The 20,256-nt window shown below is 45.7% G+C and overlaps 1 protein-coding gene across 2 annotated transcripts in view; it reads right to left on the bottom strand.

Moving 5' to 3' along the window:
- RERG (RAS like estrogen regulated growth inhibitor) overlaps window positions 1-15,788 on the bottom strand; it is a gene marked incomplete at both ends in the record, with an annotated part of 107,006 nt that extends 91,218 nt beyond the window's left edge. For both annotated transcript variants that reach the window (XM_084279646.1, XM_084279647.1), the window contains one exon: window positions 15,728-15,788. In XM_084279646.1, the coding sequence (XP_084135772.1) occupies window positions 15,728-15,788 (61 nt within the window). The remainder of the gene's footprint in view (window positions 1-15,727) is intronic.
- Between the last annotated feature and the right edge of the window lie 4,468 nt (window positions 15,789-20,256).

Raw genomic sequence — 20,256 nt, 5'->3', positions numbered from 1 at the left:
ACCTATATAATGTGGCTACAAGAACTTTTTTTTTTTTAAAACACACACACATTTTTTTCCTAACCTTGTTCTTAGAAATGACTGTATTAATTCTGCAGGCATCTTCCAGAGGACAAAAAAGGCAGCCCAAAAAAGACACCCAGATATAACCAGCCTGAACAGTTATATCTAAGCAATGTCCTGAGAAACATACAGGGGCCCTGGTACTACCTTACTGCTATTTAAAGCTACCTTACATAGTGTTACTTCCAGCTCCACCTTTCAGACTGAAAGCTGAGACTTAGATTGACAAATGATGCTCCTACTCTTCAGAGGAAGTAATGCAGGAGCTGCACTGACTCCACTTACACAACTTGGTATTCTGAGGCAGCACAGCTAACAGGTTCCTCTTATTGAATCTGTGACCCTGATGCTTTGTGTGTTAATAACTAGCATTGCCTCCTCACAGCTTTGTTTGTCAAAGCTTTCAACAAACCACCTCTTTTTTTTTTTTTTTTTACCACTCTGGGTAGTCTGAGCCAGGCTCATCTTGAACTATTACATCACTATCGAACACAAGACTAACTGTGGGCATGTCCTTACTGTCCCACGATAAGCACACTGTTAGGTGCTTGTATCTAAGGGATGAAGCCAGTAGGCTGTGGCAAGCCTGTTTGCATGCCTGTAAAATGTAACATGCTGATAGCAGAGTTTAAACCCCTCACACAGTAGGAAGAGTCTCCTTGGTTTGAGGAGTCAGGGTATAGATTGAACTGGAGAGGTCTGGGTTGGGCTCTGGCACAGCTTGGTGTCAGCTACTTCGTGTCCTTACCCAGTGCCCGTCCCCAGTATGGGAAGTACATGCTACTGCAAGGGTCTCTTAGTGCTCTGCTATTTGCAGTCTGTTGCAAGGCAGGGGTGGAAAAGAAGCCTGAACTCTTTCAGATTATAAGATTTTAGAGAATTTGGAGGAAATGCTTCAAATTCTGAATGTAAAACAATGCAGCATCTATGACTAAGGAAGTATGTAGCACTTCTCCTTGGGTCTATGGTTTTGCCCTTACAATGCTTGCTTTTTAAACGGTGCGTTGTCTTTCAATTCCTTATGCTATTTTCTGGGAGAGTCTGTTAGTGCTGGGTGTGGGGGCACCCCCAGACTCCTGCTCTCCTTCCTGGGAACTGCCATAGTGGGACACAGTTCATGGAACTACTGACCCTGTCCTCTGTGGATACCTGCTCCAGAGCCCACAGAAATAAAGCATGCTTTTTCATTGATTTCCACAGACTCTGGATTGATTTCTAGATGTCAGTCAATACTTCTTAATTGTGAAAATATTGCTATAGAAACTAAGTAAAGATGACAATTCAGAAGAGACCCAAACACATATTTTTGAGGGCAAAGAAAAGCTCACTGCTGATTCTACTTGATCAGTTCTATTTAAATCCCTGGAGCAGCTAAGACTGAGGAAATATTTTAAGAGATTAAAAAATAAACAAACAAGAATTCCCAAAACACCTACCTTTGCACCCTTCCCTCAGTGAGTGTTTTGAACTGTCCACTTCCCGAATCTCCCAGAGCTGCCTATAAATCAGCAGAGCCTCCTTTACACTGGGATCTCCCTAGCAGATTATAACCTTTAAGGATGAGAATACAGTGCAGAAATCGTTTGAACGGAGATTTTAACCTATGTATCAACCACCTTCTGTCTGTGAGGGACACACATTTGTTCTGGGCACTGTACAAGGTTTAGTCTAGCATTTTGTGGAGTCTTGAATGAATTTATCTAATAATCTTTAATTTCCCATAACTAATGTTCTTCATCTTTGCAAGTAATCCAGTGAAATTTCCACCTAGTTTTGAAGGGTTGTGACCAGATCTCACCTTTCCATGACTTTGCTTTTTCATTTTCCAGGAGTGTTGACTTAGATCTTCTTTCTAAAACTGCCTACGTCTAGATCCCCCTCATCCTTCCTCCCCCCCCACCCCCCATATCCCCCTTGATATGTGCAGGTTCATCTCTGTGCAGGCTCTTAGCTTCTTTGCCAATGTGTTTTCAAATCTTTTACTCTGGTCAGAGGTAAAAATGTTCATGATGGCAAGAGTCAGCAGAACGCGCTGTGTTTTTCTTCTGATCTTCATGTGAATTTATAGAAGAAATTGCATCTGGATTCTGCTATTCCACATGCTCCTGTTAATCCCTATTCTTGCAAATGAGCCACTGCTACACAAATTGTGGTGTTCATTTTAAAGAGTTCCAATGTATAAAATTTGCAAGTTCCCATTAACATCCCTGTAGCACAGTCCAAACATTGACTCAGCCCATGCTTTTAACCTGGTGCCACAAAGGTATATGTATTTGTTTTATTAAGCAGAAAGTTACACAATTGTTCTTTTAAATGCTGTTAAGAGATTTCATAACTGTATTATGAAAAAACCCTGCCAAATAAAATGAAGATGGGGGTCCATGTGGTTAGACAGCACGTAGGGATAATCAGAAAAAGGAAAGTTCAAGTGGCCCAGAGGAGAGGCTTGTGACTACAGAAGTGATCTAGGTCAAGGCAGTGGGGTAGAGGGAAGGCAGCTAGGCACCAGGGAAAAATTCTTAATTTACTATAATTGGGGTCAACAAGATCATATTCTCAAGACAGGGAGGGTCGCTTCAACCATCTGCTCTGACCCCCTTGCAATGAAGGGCATACAATGTTTGCCAATGCGAAACAGAATCCTAGGAACTCCAGGAGTTACTTGAAGCTGGACAAGTTCTTCACTGCTGAGAGTACAGCTAGAAAACCCTGCACTGAATCCTGAAGAGTGGAGTCCATACATATATTTTATTACTGCCATTCAGAGTTTCTCCAGGATCATTTAATATTGACGTAGGATAGCAAGCGCACTGCTTGCGTGATGATATTTAGGCAGCAACGCTCTCAAATGCATGGGTTGAAGAAGCTGCTGTGACTTGGCTTCTGGAGATCCAGATGGCAAAAATCCTACTGTAAGGTGGTAAATAACACTTGTTTTACATCATCTGTGTGCCAGAAAGCCTCAGGATGGTACAATCTCTTTTTTTTCTTTTCTTTTTAAAGTACTGGTTATGATGATGTGCTGAGGTAACAAATTCCTTGATCGTGTCCCAGTACTTCATCAAAGTCCTTGAGTGATACAAGGCATAAATACTTCAGTATCACTGCTTTCACTGCATGCTCCTGTCCTGAGCTAAAGGGTGTCCTAACCCATAAGGCTTTTTTGGTAATGGTTATCTCTCACGTCAGAGGTACAAGGACAAAGTGGGAGCAGAACAAGTGTTAGGCATTGTGCAGTAGACAGTCCTCACTCTCACAGTGACCTAATAGCTCCGTGCACTCATGCAACTTTTCACTTTTTGTGATTTTTTTTTTTTTTTTTAAACTTTGAGTGTGAGGTTTGGGTTGTGTTTTTTAGTATAGCTGAAAGCCAACAGCCCAGACACTTTGCTTACAGGAATTAAACTTGTTCTCTTGGGTCACATGCCACCACTTTTACTGGGATACTGGTCTTTTTCCTCAAAAAACCTGCAATCCAACAGGGCACTACAGAATGTCACGCTGTGTTAAGCTTCAGGCAGGTAAGATTTTTTTTCTAGAGGTCAATATTCACACTTAAAAAGAAAAGTTAACTTCGTTCTCCAGACAACATTGAGACCATTCATAAGACTCTTCAGAAACTTAAGAGTTGCAACTGGATTATGCCACACAAGAGACCCATGTGCAAAACTACCTCAGTGAGTTGGCACTCTGGGAGGCACACGGACCATTCTGTGTTTGAGACTTCCCTGAAAACGTTTTATTTCTGAGCAGAGCGGTTTGGGATCTGAGAGCACTTTTGCAATCAGCAGGCTCAAAGTGCTCTGAAATGTCACATGAAATATGCCTTTAGAATGTCGCAGGAGTGTAGAGCCCAAACTTCTTAAGAGTCACCTATTAAAGTGAACGGAGTCCTGGTATTGCACAATGATTTAGTACTTTTAACACATCATGATGTCAGCCTGCCCACGCTTGAAACTAAACACTTTTTTCCATCCCCTATGTCTTGTTATCCACAAAAGCCTTTTAACCTTCACCAAGAACAGCAATATTAGTGGGAATGAACGGAAAATGACAGTGCACAGTCAAGTTTCAAGGTGTGTTAAGTGTTTCCCTGAGCCCTGTTTCAATTCCTGCTGCTGGTGGTTGTATTTTCCCTGCCTTTATGAACAACGCAAATGTCAGCTACCTCCTGTGCAGAAACTAGAGGTAGGACCTAGGGTGGAAATGTACTGTTTCAACTTGGCTGTGAAAGTTTTTCTTTCCTAATGAGTCCTCTGCTTCTATTTGCAGCCAGTTCCTGGTCCAGCTGCAACACTGGAACAAAAAATAGTACTTGCAGCACTTGGATGTGCAACAAAGTTCCTCAAACTTGATATTAAAAGATTTTAGAGCTTACTAGAAAGCATCATTCAGTAAACACTTGGCAACTGAAGAAATGCTTTAAAAAGAGCCAAGCAGAATTATTTTAGGTGATTAAAAAGTCTTTTAGATACAGACCTAACGTGAGGTTAGATGTATGATATTGAACATGAAACTAGTCCAAACAATACTGAAGCTTTGTTCTGCAGGCAAATCATGATACTTTCCATACCTGCAAGGTGCTAAAACTTAAGAAATTGCTCTAGGGTCGTTTTGCATTTTCCCTAATTGTTTGACGCTTGCCTCATCTTCAAAGGGATGCCAAGCTAACCTGCTCCAGAGCTGATGGTTACTGTATCATGCAGATCAGCAACCGCCCACAATTTTATAGATCCAATATACATCATAAGTGCTATAACTGCTTAGGAAATAGGCACCTTTGTGGATTCAGCATGAAAATAAAATAGGAACATGAAATTCCTGTAGAATTTGGTGGCTTATTCTATAGAGGGGACTAGAAAACAGAACAGACAACATTCCTTTCCTAGATCAGAATCCAATGTCTGCCTTTTCAAGCAGGAAACAGTGCAAACAGTGCATGATCTTTCCCTTGGAGCCCTAGAAGTCTGCAGAGCTATGCATAAGACCTGTCTAGACTATAATTCTTATAGTACAGACTCCCAAACTGCTCCCAACATACACAACACTGAATTGCTACCGGTGTCCACCATAGTGGTCCTGAGTCAAAGTTCAGGTGCCTCTTATTAGATCCTAAATAGAAAATGAAAGAAAGCAATCATACCAAGTATGTTTAAAAGAAGAGTAGTTTGTTTCCATGAGAGAAGTCTGGTTGTTTCAGATGTCAGGTCAGAAACTACAAATAAAAATCACGAAATTATCGAAGTGATGCACAGTGGGGGGTGGTGAGGAAATAGACTAGTTTAATTATACTGAACACTAAAAAAAGGGTATTCTTGTGTGAGATGTACTTATTTGAGATTACCGTGAGGCACTGAAATTAATTAAAGGCAAGACCTTGATTTCTTGCTTCAGCCAGTTCTTGCTGTTATTTCAGTGAGACAATCGTATCAGCTGTATGAGAAGGGAGGTCAGCTGGTGCTTTTGGGACAGGTCTTCCTCACCCTGTGAATGGCTCTGAACCATTCAGATGGGTTAGTAACTACTTTGAGGTAAAAAAACCTGGATTGCTTTTTTGCATAATTTCTTTTCCCATCTCACCAGTACAGCCCATTAATGAATCCTTCCTCCACTGATACTTAACAGGGAGAATTTTGGTTTATACCCTTCGCTTATCAAATCTCAAAAGCATGGGTTTCTTTCTGCTCAATTTTGACTGTTTTCCATTTATGGCCAACCTATGTTCACTAGTCTCTAGCTGGAACTATTCACAGTCCTATGCCTAAGCCTGTTTCTTTAGTCATAAAGTATACCAGTATACGAATGTGAAAGGACACGGTATACGAATATTTTATAATTAAAGTACAGCAAACTGTGTCCTGGGTAAAGTTGTGTCTTGATGCCTTCAACTTTTCTGCCTGTGGCTCTTCCGAGGCAGGTGTTGTTCTTTCAGGGTTGTGCATCTTTATGGGGAAATTGCTTGTGCTCCCTGTTCTTGTCATTTGATCAGCAAGGTAAACATCAATAAACAGGAGTGGACATAAGGGCCACATCTGCAGTTGCACTCGCTAGGATATGAATTACAAGAGCTCTTGATACCCCTGTTTTAATGAATTTGTTGACTCTGGGCAGGAAACAAGGCAAATCTCTTGGCTCCCTCTTGCAGCAAGGGGAAAGGTTGTGTGGGCACAGCAGCAGGAGGTTGGCAGCCCACTTCACACTCCCAGCTTTGTAAAGAAGCTTGGTGGGCTACATCTTCAGCTGGGGTAAACAAGCACCCACTGCTTTACCCACAGGTAAGGGACCACATGTGACCAAAAGACATCTTTCAAAACAAATACAGCAATGAGGACACTGATATTCCGCTCCTCTTCAAACATCTCTTGTGACCTACCAAGCTCCATGTAGATAAAGGCCAAGTTTTCTTAATTGGAGATAAATTTCCTGAAACTTTGCCTGGCAATAGATCTAGCAGACGTGGGCTCGTGGGACAAACTCCTGCTGTGGATCACTATTAAATTATTTCATGTTGGAACTCAGCCTAGAGCAGAGGCAGCTCCAGTGTATGTAATCACAAGCATCCTGTTGGGTTAAGCAGTAGTGCTTGGCATCACAGATTCTGCCACTGAGGCTGGTTCATGCAAGGTGTTTGTTTTGGCACTCATACTCCCATGTTCCCTGTTTTGCAGAGCGTGGGGGTTTGGGGTGGTTTTTTGTGTTGTGTGGTTTGGTTTTTTTCTGCTCCCCATGGGTCTAATATGGCATTCCTCTGTGATGACTCTTCAATATATTTCTATTTATTCACAGCCCTATTTCAGTGAGGAAATAAATAGCCCGCTCCAATTTTTTGGCTCCTACATTCTTTTTTGCACTTTCCTGCTCCGAATGTCAGACTTGAAGTTCTCACTTGTAAAGCTCCTCAAGGGCACAGGTCAATTGCTGGGTAGGTCAGGAAAAGATCCTAGTTGACAGCTTTGTATAACTGGCTTCCACCGCTGCGAGGATGGGATATTTCTTTCCCATGGCAGGCACGGAGATACGCTACTGACAAAAATGGTCCTCTAGATTGGGGTTCTGCAACTTTATGTTAGATTATATCGTAGGTATACTGAGAGTTAGATGGCAAACACAGCTGCATGAAGGGGGGAAAGAAGGTAAAGACAAGCTCCTCTTTATGCCTGTGCTCCTATGAAATTTAGCCCTAATGGGTAAGTAGTGAAAGACAGGACTGCCAAATATGTTTTTAATAAAAATAAACGTTATTTCAATGCTTTATTTTTCTGTTGATTATTAATGGTAGTGGATAGGGGCTGCAAAGGGCCATAAGGGTGCCATGGGGTCTACAGGGGCCAGGGCTCAGGTGCTGGCTAACTGCTGCCTCCCTGGGAGCCATCTGCAGCACTGATCTCAGCTGCCCTGGCCCAGAGGGGAAATCATGGAAGAAGCTTTGTCAATGCCTGAGTCACAGTTCCCTCGGTGACTTGAGACTATTGGGCCTTTCCTTCCTTTGCCTCGGTCTCCATATTGGCCGCTTGAGGATAGTCACAGTGGTGTGACTCGCAGGAGGGTCATGGTGGTGGCCCTTGTTCCCACAGCCTTTTGGAAAGCTAGAGTGCTGTTTAAGTGCTATAGAAAAAGTCCCTCCCTGGGAGAGTATATCCTGTGCACTCTCCAGTTGCATCCTTCCAGCTTGAAAACTTTTCAAGCCACTTATCTAAACAGTTCCCACACAGTTAATGCGTTGCTGCCCCAGGCCTCTGCTCTTGCTTGTCTGCAGCTTCTTCTCTGCCAGCCCCTGAGCGGCAGCAGCAAAACAACCTGTGAATGTCAGGAGCTTCATGTGCTTTCAAAACCAGGCTTGATGTTTTCAACATATTCTCTCATTTTCCCATGTGCAGACTACTGTCTAACATTTCTGGAAAGGCAGCTGGAGACTCCAGCCAATTTCTATGGCATTTTAAAGCCGCACATATGTTTAATATATCTACTACTTCCTTCCCCAGGGCTTCATGCTTCTCTTGCCATTCATCTTTTCATACTGTATGCACAGAGTATGAGTTATCTACAGCGTCACTACTGTAATATATGGCATTTCCCAACACCTACATGGCAAATCTTTTGGAAACTGTAACAGCTGCAGACTAACTGCAGCAGCATGAACGTTCTACCTGGTGGGAAACAATCACAAAAAAAAGTATTTTCCCCATTCAGAATTATAAAAAAAGTGATAGAAATAGATGCATCCCCCCTTCTTGATTATTTTTCTGAAAAGAAATGCTAGTTCAAACAGCAGGCCAGGTTGAGAACTGGTGTGGGAGTCTTAATAACCCGGAGAGCAGCAAAGGGGAGCACTCCTTGCAAGTGCCCTGCCAACCATCTGTAGAAAGGGAAGGAAAGTTGAGGGGTGCCTTCTCCCAAAGTTGTAACTCTGCCTCTGCAGCAATGGGTATAATAACAGACTGTCAGTATTGCTGAGCAAACACGGACTTGGAATAAAAGCAGCAAATGGATGTGGATGACATAGGTTCCTTGCCCACTCCACTCTCCTGCTCACCACAGCATTGGGAGTGCCTGCCAGGCGTGCAATGAGAGGGTACAAACACCTTCAGTCAACAGTAGCTAATGACAGCCCTGTAACCACAGCTCAGCTGAAGTCTAAAGCATTTTGTTCTTCCTTCTACTTTAAGGCAGTGTTAGTTTTTCATATACTTACATATTTATTTTTTGTGTGCTTTTTGCAAGGTGTAAGGTTAGCACAAAGATAAATGTAGAAAAATGAAGCTTTCTTGGGAAATACAGACATAGCTTGTTTCTCCTGCTCTGCTACAAAGCCAAAATAGGTTAATTTAGCCAATTTTATGACTGAGTCTAGCTATGTAAAGATATATGCTTTTTTAACCTGCATGAAGCTGGCAGGTTAGTAGCACAGTGACTGACAGGAGCAGTCAAAGCTTGGAGCATCCTCAAAGCCCAAACCAGAGAAATGGTTTTCAGGACAGTAAGAAGCAATTCAGAGTGTCTGTTCTTTGCCACATTGTGTCACTGCTGCCAGGTCTGCTCATCTGGATCTCATGCACTGCCTGAGCCTTTAATGATGCACTGACAGTGTGGGCAAAGAGTAACAAAGGAGCTGGAGATGAGAAACAGAGATGGGAGGAAACACTGTGTGAGGAGGCTGAAAAATCAACTGTAAATGCAAAGTTTTAATGTAAAGTACAAAGCAGAAGTGATTTCACCACACATGAATTTCAGGGAACATGTACTGGGAGAGGGAAGGGAAACAGCTGAGGAGAAATGAAGCAAAAAAGTATATGCAAGGCGTAGGCAGGGACTCAGGATATCGGGAGATAAAGAACAAGTTTGTGGAAGAAGAAAAATCTCAGCATTTCTGAAAGGAACCATTAGGGTCAGCACCCTGAGAGATACCAGTGCATTCAGCGACCCTGTGGGGAGGTGCATGCTGACCAGGACACTGCAGAGCTTCACAGTAAGCTGGCAAAGGATTCCTGGGTCTCCATCGGGCAGCTTTTTGGTTGTCTTTCACAATGACTACAGGAGACAGAAGCATAAAGGATGACTACCTCATCAAGGCAAGTGCTGCAGGGGGTGGCTGGGCACAGGACTAGAGAAAAATGTGAGCTGCACACACAAGTCTTGTGTCCTGGCATTCATTCCCCAGTAATCAAACAGCAGGCTATATTTAGCCCAACCTAAACAGAAACAAAGAACAGCGGGACTAGTCTTAGCTCCAGCAGCTGCCACCAGCTGCTCAGAGGGGACGCAGGTAGAGCCGGCGTCAGATGTAGTTAAATGAGATGGAACAGGGAAGGCAGCTACGCTTGAATGAACAGTGTTGGAGTTTGGATAGAGAAATTCTGTTTTATTATTTCACTGTTAGCCAGAAGGAAGATCGTGTGTCAAGCAGAGCATGAATGATTTCTACACCAAGGGCAAGGCTATGGTGGACCATGGACAGGCAAATAAGCAGAGGAAAGGGAGGAGGTAACAGAAACAAGTAGACCATCTTGCTACTCAGGGCAAATGCTTCTGTCTAGCAAAAGTCAACAAATGCAGTTTTGAGAAAGTCCAAGAAAGACGGGTTGTCACGCAGCCGATGGATAAAAGTGTGTATCTGTGTGGTGATGCTAATGGCGCTTTTCCAAGCAGTGTGCTGGGTTGCCACAGGTACTGCTGATCCAAGTAGAGTGCTGCAGTTGTATACCCTACCTGCCCCATAACTACATGTGTTGGGGCTGCTACATTTGCAGTCCCTTGCCAGCATGGAAAGACTCTGTGCCATACATTTGTGGGTGACAGTGACTTAGTGATCCATGAACCCAGGGCTCGCCTTCCATACAGGCATCAGTGTCATCCAGTGGACAGGTGTGGGAAGAGGTCATGTTAACAAAACCAGTTGCTTGCAATATTATCTGCTGTAGGGGGGCTTATTTGCGTGCTTGACACAAAACCTCACCCAGAGTGACCTAATTACTGTTACGTTTCTACTGGTACATATACATGTACATGCACAGTACCTTCAGTGAACCTGTACCTGGCTGAAAAGCGTAGAAGAAGTGTGATTGTTTAATGAGTACTATACTAGCAAAATATTAGGGGACAATTAATACAGTGGGAGTTGAATTTGATCACTGAATAATCACTTAAAACGTTTGGTTATCATTGCCGTTCCTAAGAACAAAGGGGGCGAAAAAAGCAGCAACTGATCTACTCCATCAGTTTTTATAAAAGCCAACCCACAAAACATCAGAAAATCCACAGTCTCCTTCCACCCACACTTCTGGATTTCAGAGGCACCTTATCACAGTAATCCTCCCTAGATACATCAGTTGGTATAGCACGGACTGTGAGGCTTTTGTGGTAGCTTTCCCTGCCTTGCTAGCAGAGCTGTAAGGTTGATGACTAATCACTCCTTAATAACTCATGTTTCCTCCTCAAAAGTCCCTGAAATGAAACTAGTGGGGGAAAGCATATGAGCAGGGATTTGTGAAGTAGAAAATCACTTTGAAATGGGCTTCTTTCCCGGTAACCCATACATTTTTGTGAAAGGGGGCAGGGGGCTGTGGTGCTGAATTCAGTTCTATTCCCTACATGCCCAAACCTTGCAACTGGGAAGCGATCCCTAGTAGTGTATTTCAGACATATCCCCAGATTTGTTGTAGGCCTCCCTGGCTTGGCTGTTGCTTGAATTTTACTCTGCAGGAGCTTCCAAATCTTTCTCCCAAGTATGTTCCCCCATCCTGGGTTAGATGGGGAAAAATAGTGTAAGCCAACAGATACAAATCTACATTGTGTCAGGACTTTCCCGACTGTGATGCTAAAATGACTCAAGTTGGTGAGATCTTCATTTCTGAGGTAGGACAAGCCCTTTGCAGGATGGTACTTACTGATGTCTCTTTACCCATCACCCTCTGGCCCAAACGCAAGCATCTGGGCTATTACCAGTGATCAAAACCTGACAACAGCCCTGTCTCTCATGTACCTGATTGCATAAGGAAATGATTTGCATAGCTGCCTAGAAGCAGACACGTATTTACGGGTGGGGGGTGGGGGGAAGCCCGTGGGAGCTTTACTATCTTTCATCTCCCTTCGGCACCCTCAGAAACCACACGTGCTTCCATGTCACATACCAGAGCTGCAGCTGCACAGCCCATCCAGGCGGATGAGAACCGCCTCTTGCCGTGGCCGGGCCCGCCACACATGCTAACGCAGAAACCTGGAGTATTCAGCCTGGCACGCACACAGTAAAAAGGCGAGTTGGATAGCACATGTTGCAGCTGGACATTCCCTCTTTTCCTGGCCAAAATATAAAGGCTCCTAAGCAGAGGTATTTTGAGCGTTCATAGGCAACTGAGTTATGAGTTGGAAAAGCATCAGCCGTGCAGTGCTATCCAGTACATGCCCTTCTTTTCTCCTCCTGGTTCATACATTTTCAGTCCTCTTGAGCTTTCTGGGCACGTAGCGTACCTTGTGATGACATGGAAGAACAAGGTCTTTTAAGTCTTTATTAATTGTTACTACTGTACTTTTAAAAGGAGCTATTTAGGAAATTCTAACTTTTGTTACCATAGGAATGAAGCGGTAGGATTCAGCAGAAGAACAATTTGAACAGCAATGTTCAAGTAATTCACTTAAAGTTTAATTCTCCACTCCCTCCAAGCTCCTCTTGAGCATAAAGAAAAAGACTTTAAAAGCTCTCTCTCCCCCTCAGTGCCGCTTGACTCCAGCCCAATTTAGGAGGTGCAGCCCTGTTATCTATAGCAAGGCTTAGCAACGTCCCTTCCCACCCACAGAGCGTCTCCTTTCCTTCCCAAGTAAAGCGGCAGCAAAGTGCTCCTTGGCACAGGCAGAGCTCTTCATCTGGGTTGGGTTTTTTTCCAGCTAGTTTAAAGCAATGTTTACGCACATTTTATACAGTAAGAACTGGGTGAATGGAGGAGCACCCAGTCCCCCGCACAGGAGCAGGTCAGGATGCTCGTACACAGTGAGTTTGCCAAGGTGATCAGTGATTTACTACTCAGCAGAATTCTGAACAAAGTGTTTTAATAGACAACTTTTTCATGCCTCTTCCTGAGTTTTTTGCTCCTCCTTTTCTACTTGAAAGATTAAGGTTAACATTAAGTAAAAAAAAACCCAAACCAAAACCAAAACCTCCTAACAATTGTGCTGGCCATCTCCAGCAGGCAGGGAGGAGACAAGGCGAGGAAGGAGAACAATAAAAACCTGACATTCAAACTTGCTATTCCTCCTTGTTTGTTTTTTAAACCTTTGAACCGTGGAAACTTGATAAGCAGCAAGAAAAGTGGAGAAAAGTTTTGTTTTCCCTAGCTTTGACTTTCTTTTGAGGTGCTATCACTATCCTGACTCATAAACCGTGTTCTTGTTTTCCACCTCACCTTTGGGAGACTCTCAGATTAAATGGAAGGGACTACTTAGTAGAACAAGGACTCTTGCACCCCGTTAAACAGATGTTTAGCATTAACGACAAGATTAGGATGTTCTTCAGCTCTCAGTAATGGTAACAGTTCTATTGCCTTTCATGGTGCGTGAGGGACAGCTTTAATTCTCCACATGTCCCAAAGCACAACGCTTCTTTCTTCGTAGCTGCTTTGACTCACTGATCCAAAGTCTCGGTCGGAAATGGGAAGAGGAGCCTCTCCAGGTTATTACAATATCTGTCTGTAACTTCACAGATGCTGTCAGGTGGCGAAGCCACTTACAGATTAAGAACCTAAGGCCTGGCTCCTCCTCAGCAAATGAAGATGAGCCAAGAAAGCAAGCCAGTGACCATATTTTGGCATGACTTTCTGGCACTTACAGTGGCCTTATTTATCACCCAAAGTCTCCTTTTCATCGCATGTACTAGCGCGCTCCAGTATTCAGCCTTGCATTCCTTCTTCTAGAGTCTGGCTTATCTTTCCGCTGTCTGGCCAAGCCTGCTCTAGTAACCTATGGCCACAAGATCCCATCTCAACAACGTATTACAAACTAGGCACGGGGAATTACATGGCTGCACTAAAAAAAGACACTATTGTCCCTAATCTAGCTGGGTACTTACCCACCAAACCCAGCTATCAGGAGACTACTTTGCATCCAGCTCTGCTTTTAGCAAAGGTGTAACAGCACTTCCACAGCTCCCACTGTTGCTACTGTTGGCTACAAGCAAAATAGGTATTTTCAGACACCACCACATATACACATGCCCCCCTCTCCCCCGGCTCCTACATACACACACTTATTTCTCTGGAGTTGGCCAAGCTGTTGAAATTAGATCCTTTCATGGGAATGTACAAGCAGGGTTTTCACAAGCAAGCTGGAGATTCTGGGAGGCACAGTTGCTGCTCTGTCGAGGTGGCTGACAGCATTCACTAGTCCTTCCACCCCCCCTTAAATTCACCTTGTTGTGCTGCCCACTTATTTGCGCCTTCATTTCCACACAGATTCACATGCGTGGTCACAATCAAAAAGAGGGGACCTTAGTCATATTTTATGTAATGTTTCCTTGCATCTCAAAAGGAAAAGAAAAGAAAGAGAGGAGGAGGACTCTGAAGGACTAGGATGTTTTTATTGGCTTTTCATTTAAAAATGATCTGCCATCCAGTTCCAGGACTACAGGAAAACATTTTTCATAGTATCCTAGTACAGCGAACTCTACAACAAGGATGCAACAGGTAAAAATGGTTCTTCTTGATCCTATGCTGGTGAAGCATTTTACCTTAGCACTTAACTGGTAGCTTTGTATTTTTTAAATACAAGCTCGCAAACAATTAGGAGTATCAGGGCCAGGGGAGTCTGTCAGTGCTTCAATTTTCCTGCCAATACTTCAACATCCTCTTAACATTATTTTGAATCCAGACAAGAGACTGGATAACCCCAGAAAGTGTCAACCAAATGTAAGACAAACCAAAAGGAGAACCGCTGAAGTTACTCACAAAACTTGGACAGGACAGTGAAATACAAATACAAAAGAAGGGCGGGGTGAGCGCAGCAGGAGAGAAGAACAGTTTAAACTTATCCCAGCATATTATCAGCATTCCCTCGGGTATTTTATTCAAGAAGGTAGAATTTAATCTGCATTGTCTTTGTATAAGCAGCGTAAGATCTTAACAACCTCTGCCTTATATACGCCTTTTTTCCTAAAGGCTGGCAGAGCTACCTCTCTGATAGTGTTCTGGTACAGTACCTTCTGGGCAGTGGTGCTTTCATAAGCAACGTGTTCTGAAGTTAATGAAACTACCATGCACTTGTGGGCCAGAACTCTGGCACTTGTAATACACATGCTGCTTCGAGGGACTCGAGCTTCAGAGTCCAGCCTAATGCTCTTACCAGTATGTCCTAACCCCTGGCTTCTCCTGAGCAGATTTCTCTCAAAACTTCTCAAAAGTAAACAGTACCTTACAATTCCCAAACTGGCATAGGGGCACGATCAGACTGAGTCTCTGTACTTCCTCATCCCTGTGATGCAAGGACATGTTAGAGTGGTCCTGGAGCTGTCAAGTTAATGCAACACCACCAAACGACCTGACAGAGCTTGTAAACCTCACAATCTGCTCCTTGTCTCACCAAGGAAAGGCTGTCTGTGGAAATGGATTTTTAACATTTATGCCTCCCCCTTGTGTTTCTACTGCATGAACTCACCAGGCTACGTTTATTTCTCAACAGATCTCTCCAAATGCAAACTTTACACATCATATTTTCTTGGTTTCCTGGTAAATACGTACATCCAAGAGAGCACTGAGAATAAAAATTCTTTGAGTTGCTGGGTCTAAAATTTCCCACTGAAATCAATCAGAATTGCAGCTATTACAGAAGTCATGCAATATTTAACAGAGGATCCAGACTTAGAGGGTAGGGAGCATAATATGAATACCTTCATCTAGCACAAGCTATTAAGAGACAAATAGTATTAACTTGTTCCAATGGAAAGAGGAATCTTGCCACTTACTTCATGAGAAGTTGGACTGAGTTGGGGTGGAAGTTTGGGTTTTTTAAAAGTGATAAAAGTACTTCTATGCTGGAGAAAGCAGCATGGTAGGCAAGAAAGAGAGAACTGCTGGCATGATCAAGAATAAGGTCACAGCTGCCTTTTGTACAGAGTTTGTCTGCACTGTGGGAGCAAAAAGTTACCTGATGACAAGCAGAAATAAAAAGCAGACAGCAAACATACCTGACTTGCCCACGCCAGCTCGACCAAAGATCGCCAGCTTCACTTCGGCACTCTTAGCCATGCTGGAAGGAACGGAGTGGCTACAAATTCACTCGGTTATCAAAAGTGAAGCAGAAGAACCTTTCCCAGCTCCTGTCTTCGGCTTCACCGTGTCATTGTGACGTCAATGCAGAGCCTGGGGAAGAACACCACGAGGATGGAGCTGTAAGGCGCCAGGCTCTCCCTCAGCCTCCCCCTTTTTTTCTTTTTTTAAATAGCCGCGGTAATTGATGCTACGCTGCCGCTTTAAACATCGCAGTCACACCACTGACACGTTTGGCAGCGTCTGTGCAAAACCTACCTACCTTCAGCTTTCTAGCTCTCACTGCTTTCTTTCACGCTGGCATTATAATATTTCAAAAGTGCTTAACAACCCGAAGTACCTGCTTCAGAGCTCTGCATAAGGTTCCTTATTATTTCCTTCTCTTTCAGCTGCAATTGCTTGCGTTTACTGTATTTACCTCAGCTCCAGCAAATTACTTTCTTTGTACGCTGTATTTAAAAGCCACAAGCACTCAGTAATAATGCCTGCAGATCTTTCCTCAAACCCTCCAGTCCCAGAAAGGCTTCACTTACTCAGCTTGCAGTTCCTTCCAACCCGTAAGCCCTTGCACCTTGCCCATTCTGCTAAACAAACCAGTGCCCAGAAAGTTTGCCCGGTGCTCCCTGTTTAAGCTGCCTCAACTCGTAATGCAAACATTTGGCAGAGTGTGGGGTTAGAAAAAGGATGCCAGGATTTCTGGTAATACACTTTTAACAGGCTACATGGCTATTATCTATACCCGCCGCTTTGCTGCGTGACCTTGAGCAAGTCACCTGACGCTTCGTCTCCTTGATTCCTCTAACCTGCACCGTAAAGGAACCCCAGTCGTAACAGTACCTGTAACTGTAAAATGTTTTAAGATCTTGGGTGAACACTGTCACCCGTGGCGATGCTGATGATCACCCTCAGCCCTGACTAAAAAACCTCAAGATTTTAGTCTCCCTTTAGAACAGGGTAGAACTTTACTTCCGAAGGCCACCTGGCAGGACGGTTTGCCTTGCCACTGAGCTCTGCTTCGGCCACAGATTCTGGCAGTGACGTGGGAAGCGCTATGCTAATACGTTCCGCTCTCCAGCAAAACACGTTTCAAATCTGTTTCTTGAAATAAAACCGTGGGGATTTTGCCGATTTAAAAAAAAAACAAACCCAAAAAAACCCCGCTTGAGTCCCAAAACGCCTTCGAGGTCGTTCCTCTCCCAATTAATTTTGCCTAACGGTAAGTCGCCAGCCCGCGCTGACTTCGCGCGAACAGTTAGAAACGCAAAGTGTTCGCGGGGCTCTATCACCCAGCGGGGTGGGTGCGTGAGGGGGTGGGGGCTACGCCGCTATTTCCTCCCCACGGAAGCTCCCGGTAACTGACCCAGCGCCGTGGGGCTGCACCGCAACGGCCGCTCCGCGCCCGCGCAGGCACCGCTCCCCGCCACCGGGCGCCCCGCCCGCCCCTCGCCGGCAGGTATAAGATTTACCTATTTCTACGCACGTATTCATTCATTACCGCCTGTCCCGTAACTTCGGGGGGGTCTCTGCTCCCCGGCTGGGTCCCGGCAGGTGCCTCCCGCCTGCTGCAGCGCGGCTCCCGCGGCTGCGGGCACCGCCGCTCCCCCGCACGCCCGGCTCCCCGCGCAGCCGGCACCGTGCCACCCCCTCCCACCCCCCGCGCCGCATCTTCCCACTCACGCTCCTCCCCGCGCTCCCCAGCTCCTCCCTTCTCCCCGCACCCGCGGAGAAGCCCCGCGCCGTCCCCTCTACACCCCCCGCCCCGCCGGCGCTCACCTCCTTGCGAGCAGCGCGGAGGGGTCGCGCACGACGCTGCCCGGGCACTCAGCGAGGGAGGCGCGGCCCGGCCCCGGGCGCGCCCGCGCTCCCGCCGGCGGCAGCGGCGGGGCCGCACAATGCGGAGAGGCCGCCCGCCCCTCCGTCCGCCCGGCGGCGGCTCCCGCAGCGCCCGCGGCCGCCGCACGGCACTGCGGCGCCCCCTGCGGGCCGCCGGCCGCGGCACGACCGCCCCGGCGGTGCGTTGCGGTGCCGGGCGCGGGGCCGCTGCGCTCCGGCGGGCGGAGAGCGGCGGGGGTAGCCGGGTGGGATACGGAGGGGGGAAGGGCGGGAGAGGTGGTGCCGTCCCCTCGCTGTGGATTCCTGCTGGCGGTTCCCGGCGTGTTCTCCGAGAGGAGCGAGCTCAAGCCCTGTAATTCGCGCGTTTGATGGCAGCGCGGCCTTTAATTACGTGGGGCGACGACTGCTGTGCACATGCATAAATTTTGACTAAGCGCCTGCTAGCGGGCCCGGCCAAGTCTGCTCCGCAGTTTAATTGAGCATCTCGAGGGCTCTCTTCCCTCCCTCCTGTTTGCTTGGCCCTGCTCCCCAGTACCGCCCGGTACAGCCCCTCAGAGTCAGATGGCCTGTCCCAGCCCCTAACAGCAAAGCAGCAGCAAGGCTCCTCTGTCAGCAGAGCCCTTTCCGGCAGCCCAAACTTTTCCCCATGGCGCTCTCCTTCCCTACATCCCGACGTGGCTTTTGGTAAAGGAAAAGCATTGTTATTTCAAGTTGCAAGCAGGGAAAACGAGCTTCGTAATTACATCGGTTGGCCCAAGAGGCGAGTAGCGCCAGGGATCGAGTCTGAAGGGACCGAATTCGCCGGACAGCTCTTGCTTCCTTGTTTATTAAACTATCCGGTAATGTAAAGATACATTAGTAACAGATGTGAGCCAGAGCTGGAAAGCACTTAAGAGTTCAGTGGACGTTCCTCCTCTGTTTCTGTTCCAGCCCAGATCTGAATGAGATACAAGGCAAGTGAAAGAAATAGCTCTCCCTTCGCCGTCTTTCTCCGTGCAAACTTAAATAAAAGTTGGACTGGAAAAGATCTTCCATGATCCAAGTCTCTCCACAAAGCACAGTTAAGTGTTCAGGGGGCAGGGCGGCAGTCCTGAGGAGAAATGAGCACCTACTTTTCCCCACAAGCCATGCCAGCTGCAGGCACTGGGGAGCGGATCCTAAAATAGCCGTGCTGCGTATCATTCGAAGGCAAAAAAATAAAAAAAGGCAGATGTGAAAGCAGTAGTGTGGTTTATGCTTTACTTGTTAAAAATAAATGTTGAGGCTTTAAGCCTTCACTCTCTGTTTGGTTTACATAATTTAGAGGGATTAGCTTTTTCCATTCTCCTAAGAGAGCAACTGGTGAGTGTCTATTTTGCATCTGGGGAAATGTGTGTTAGTCTCAAGGCCTGACATTTGTTTTGTGTCTTTGGAATTCACCCTGCATGGGGCTGTCAAATTAAATACGATAACTGGCTTTTCCAAAGCAGCAGATAATTTATTGGTCATTAAAAATCCTGGTTGCTGTGCAGTCTGCTCACGCTGAAGTTTCTGGTGCCAGGGCATGAGAGTTTAGTAAACACTAACGGGCACAGGCAGAAGTTTCAAATGATTGAGACCCACAGAACCGGTCCAGGACCACTTCAGTTGCTCTTTGCTTTCTCTGTGCTCACTGTGCTTCTCGTACACAATGTTGATGGGTTTGGTGGGCGTTTTTCTATCCAAAAGTTGGTTTCGGAAGCCTTGGGTTTTAGTCCTGTAGACCAAGGACCGCCTTGCTTTGTCATAAGCAATAACCATTGCTTATGTTGGTAGTTGTGGCTGACAGACTGTCTTTGCCACTTGTGCTGATCCTAAAATATGCTCATGGGTATTATCCTGGCATGGAAAATGAGATCAAGGTTTTACCCTGTGAAGACCATCATGTGACTGACTTCCCAAATGATGGGGCAGGTTCCTTTTCTGCCCTTCTGCCTTATCACAGTTTGGGAGAAGGGAAGCAAAGCTGATTGTGTCTGGGGTCTGATCCCACATGTTCTGTGTGACATCAGTCTGAAGCCAACCTCATCCAGCAGAAGTCAGGAGCACCCCCTTTTCCCACCCTGCCAAAGTTGGTTTCTCCTCTTGTCGCTTGCGACTTTGTTGAGTGAGTCAGAATGTTTCGCGGGCTTTATTTTTTTAAAATAGTGCTTTGGTATATTTAAAAATATTATTCTTGTTTTACTAGGAAAACGAGCAGTGCCAGCACACAAGGATTATGGGAATTATTGGCTGAGGGAAACTTGCCCCTTTTTGTAGACTCCTTTTCTAGAGCATCAAAGCACTGAAGCATGCCTACCCACAGTCATCAGTGACTTTATCCATGGCTCTATGACTCCTGGGGCAACACTGAGCCTTGTAAGAGGACAGAGCATGTGACATGCTCTAACTTGGTGTGGACGTGTTGCTGCTTAAGGGCTGGGCTTGGTGTGGATGTGTTGCTGCTGAAGGGCTGGGCCCAGCCACAATGTGATCATGGAAACTGCAGCTGCAGTTCCATAGCTGTGTACTTACACCAGGGTCCCTAACATGAGTCTGCACCTTATGGTACACGGGTTGTAGCTGGCATAGCTACCCTGTTACCCACACCTGGATG

This window comes from Gallinula chloropus (assembly GCF_964237585.1).
Source record: "Gallinula chloropus genome assembly, chromosome: 1".
Lineage (NCBI taxonomy): Eukaryota > Metazoa > Chordata > Aves > Gruiformes > Rallidae > Gallinula > Gallinula chloropus.
This window is presented reverse-complemented; position numbering and strand designations above follow the sequence as displayed.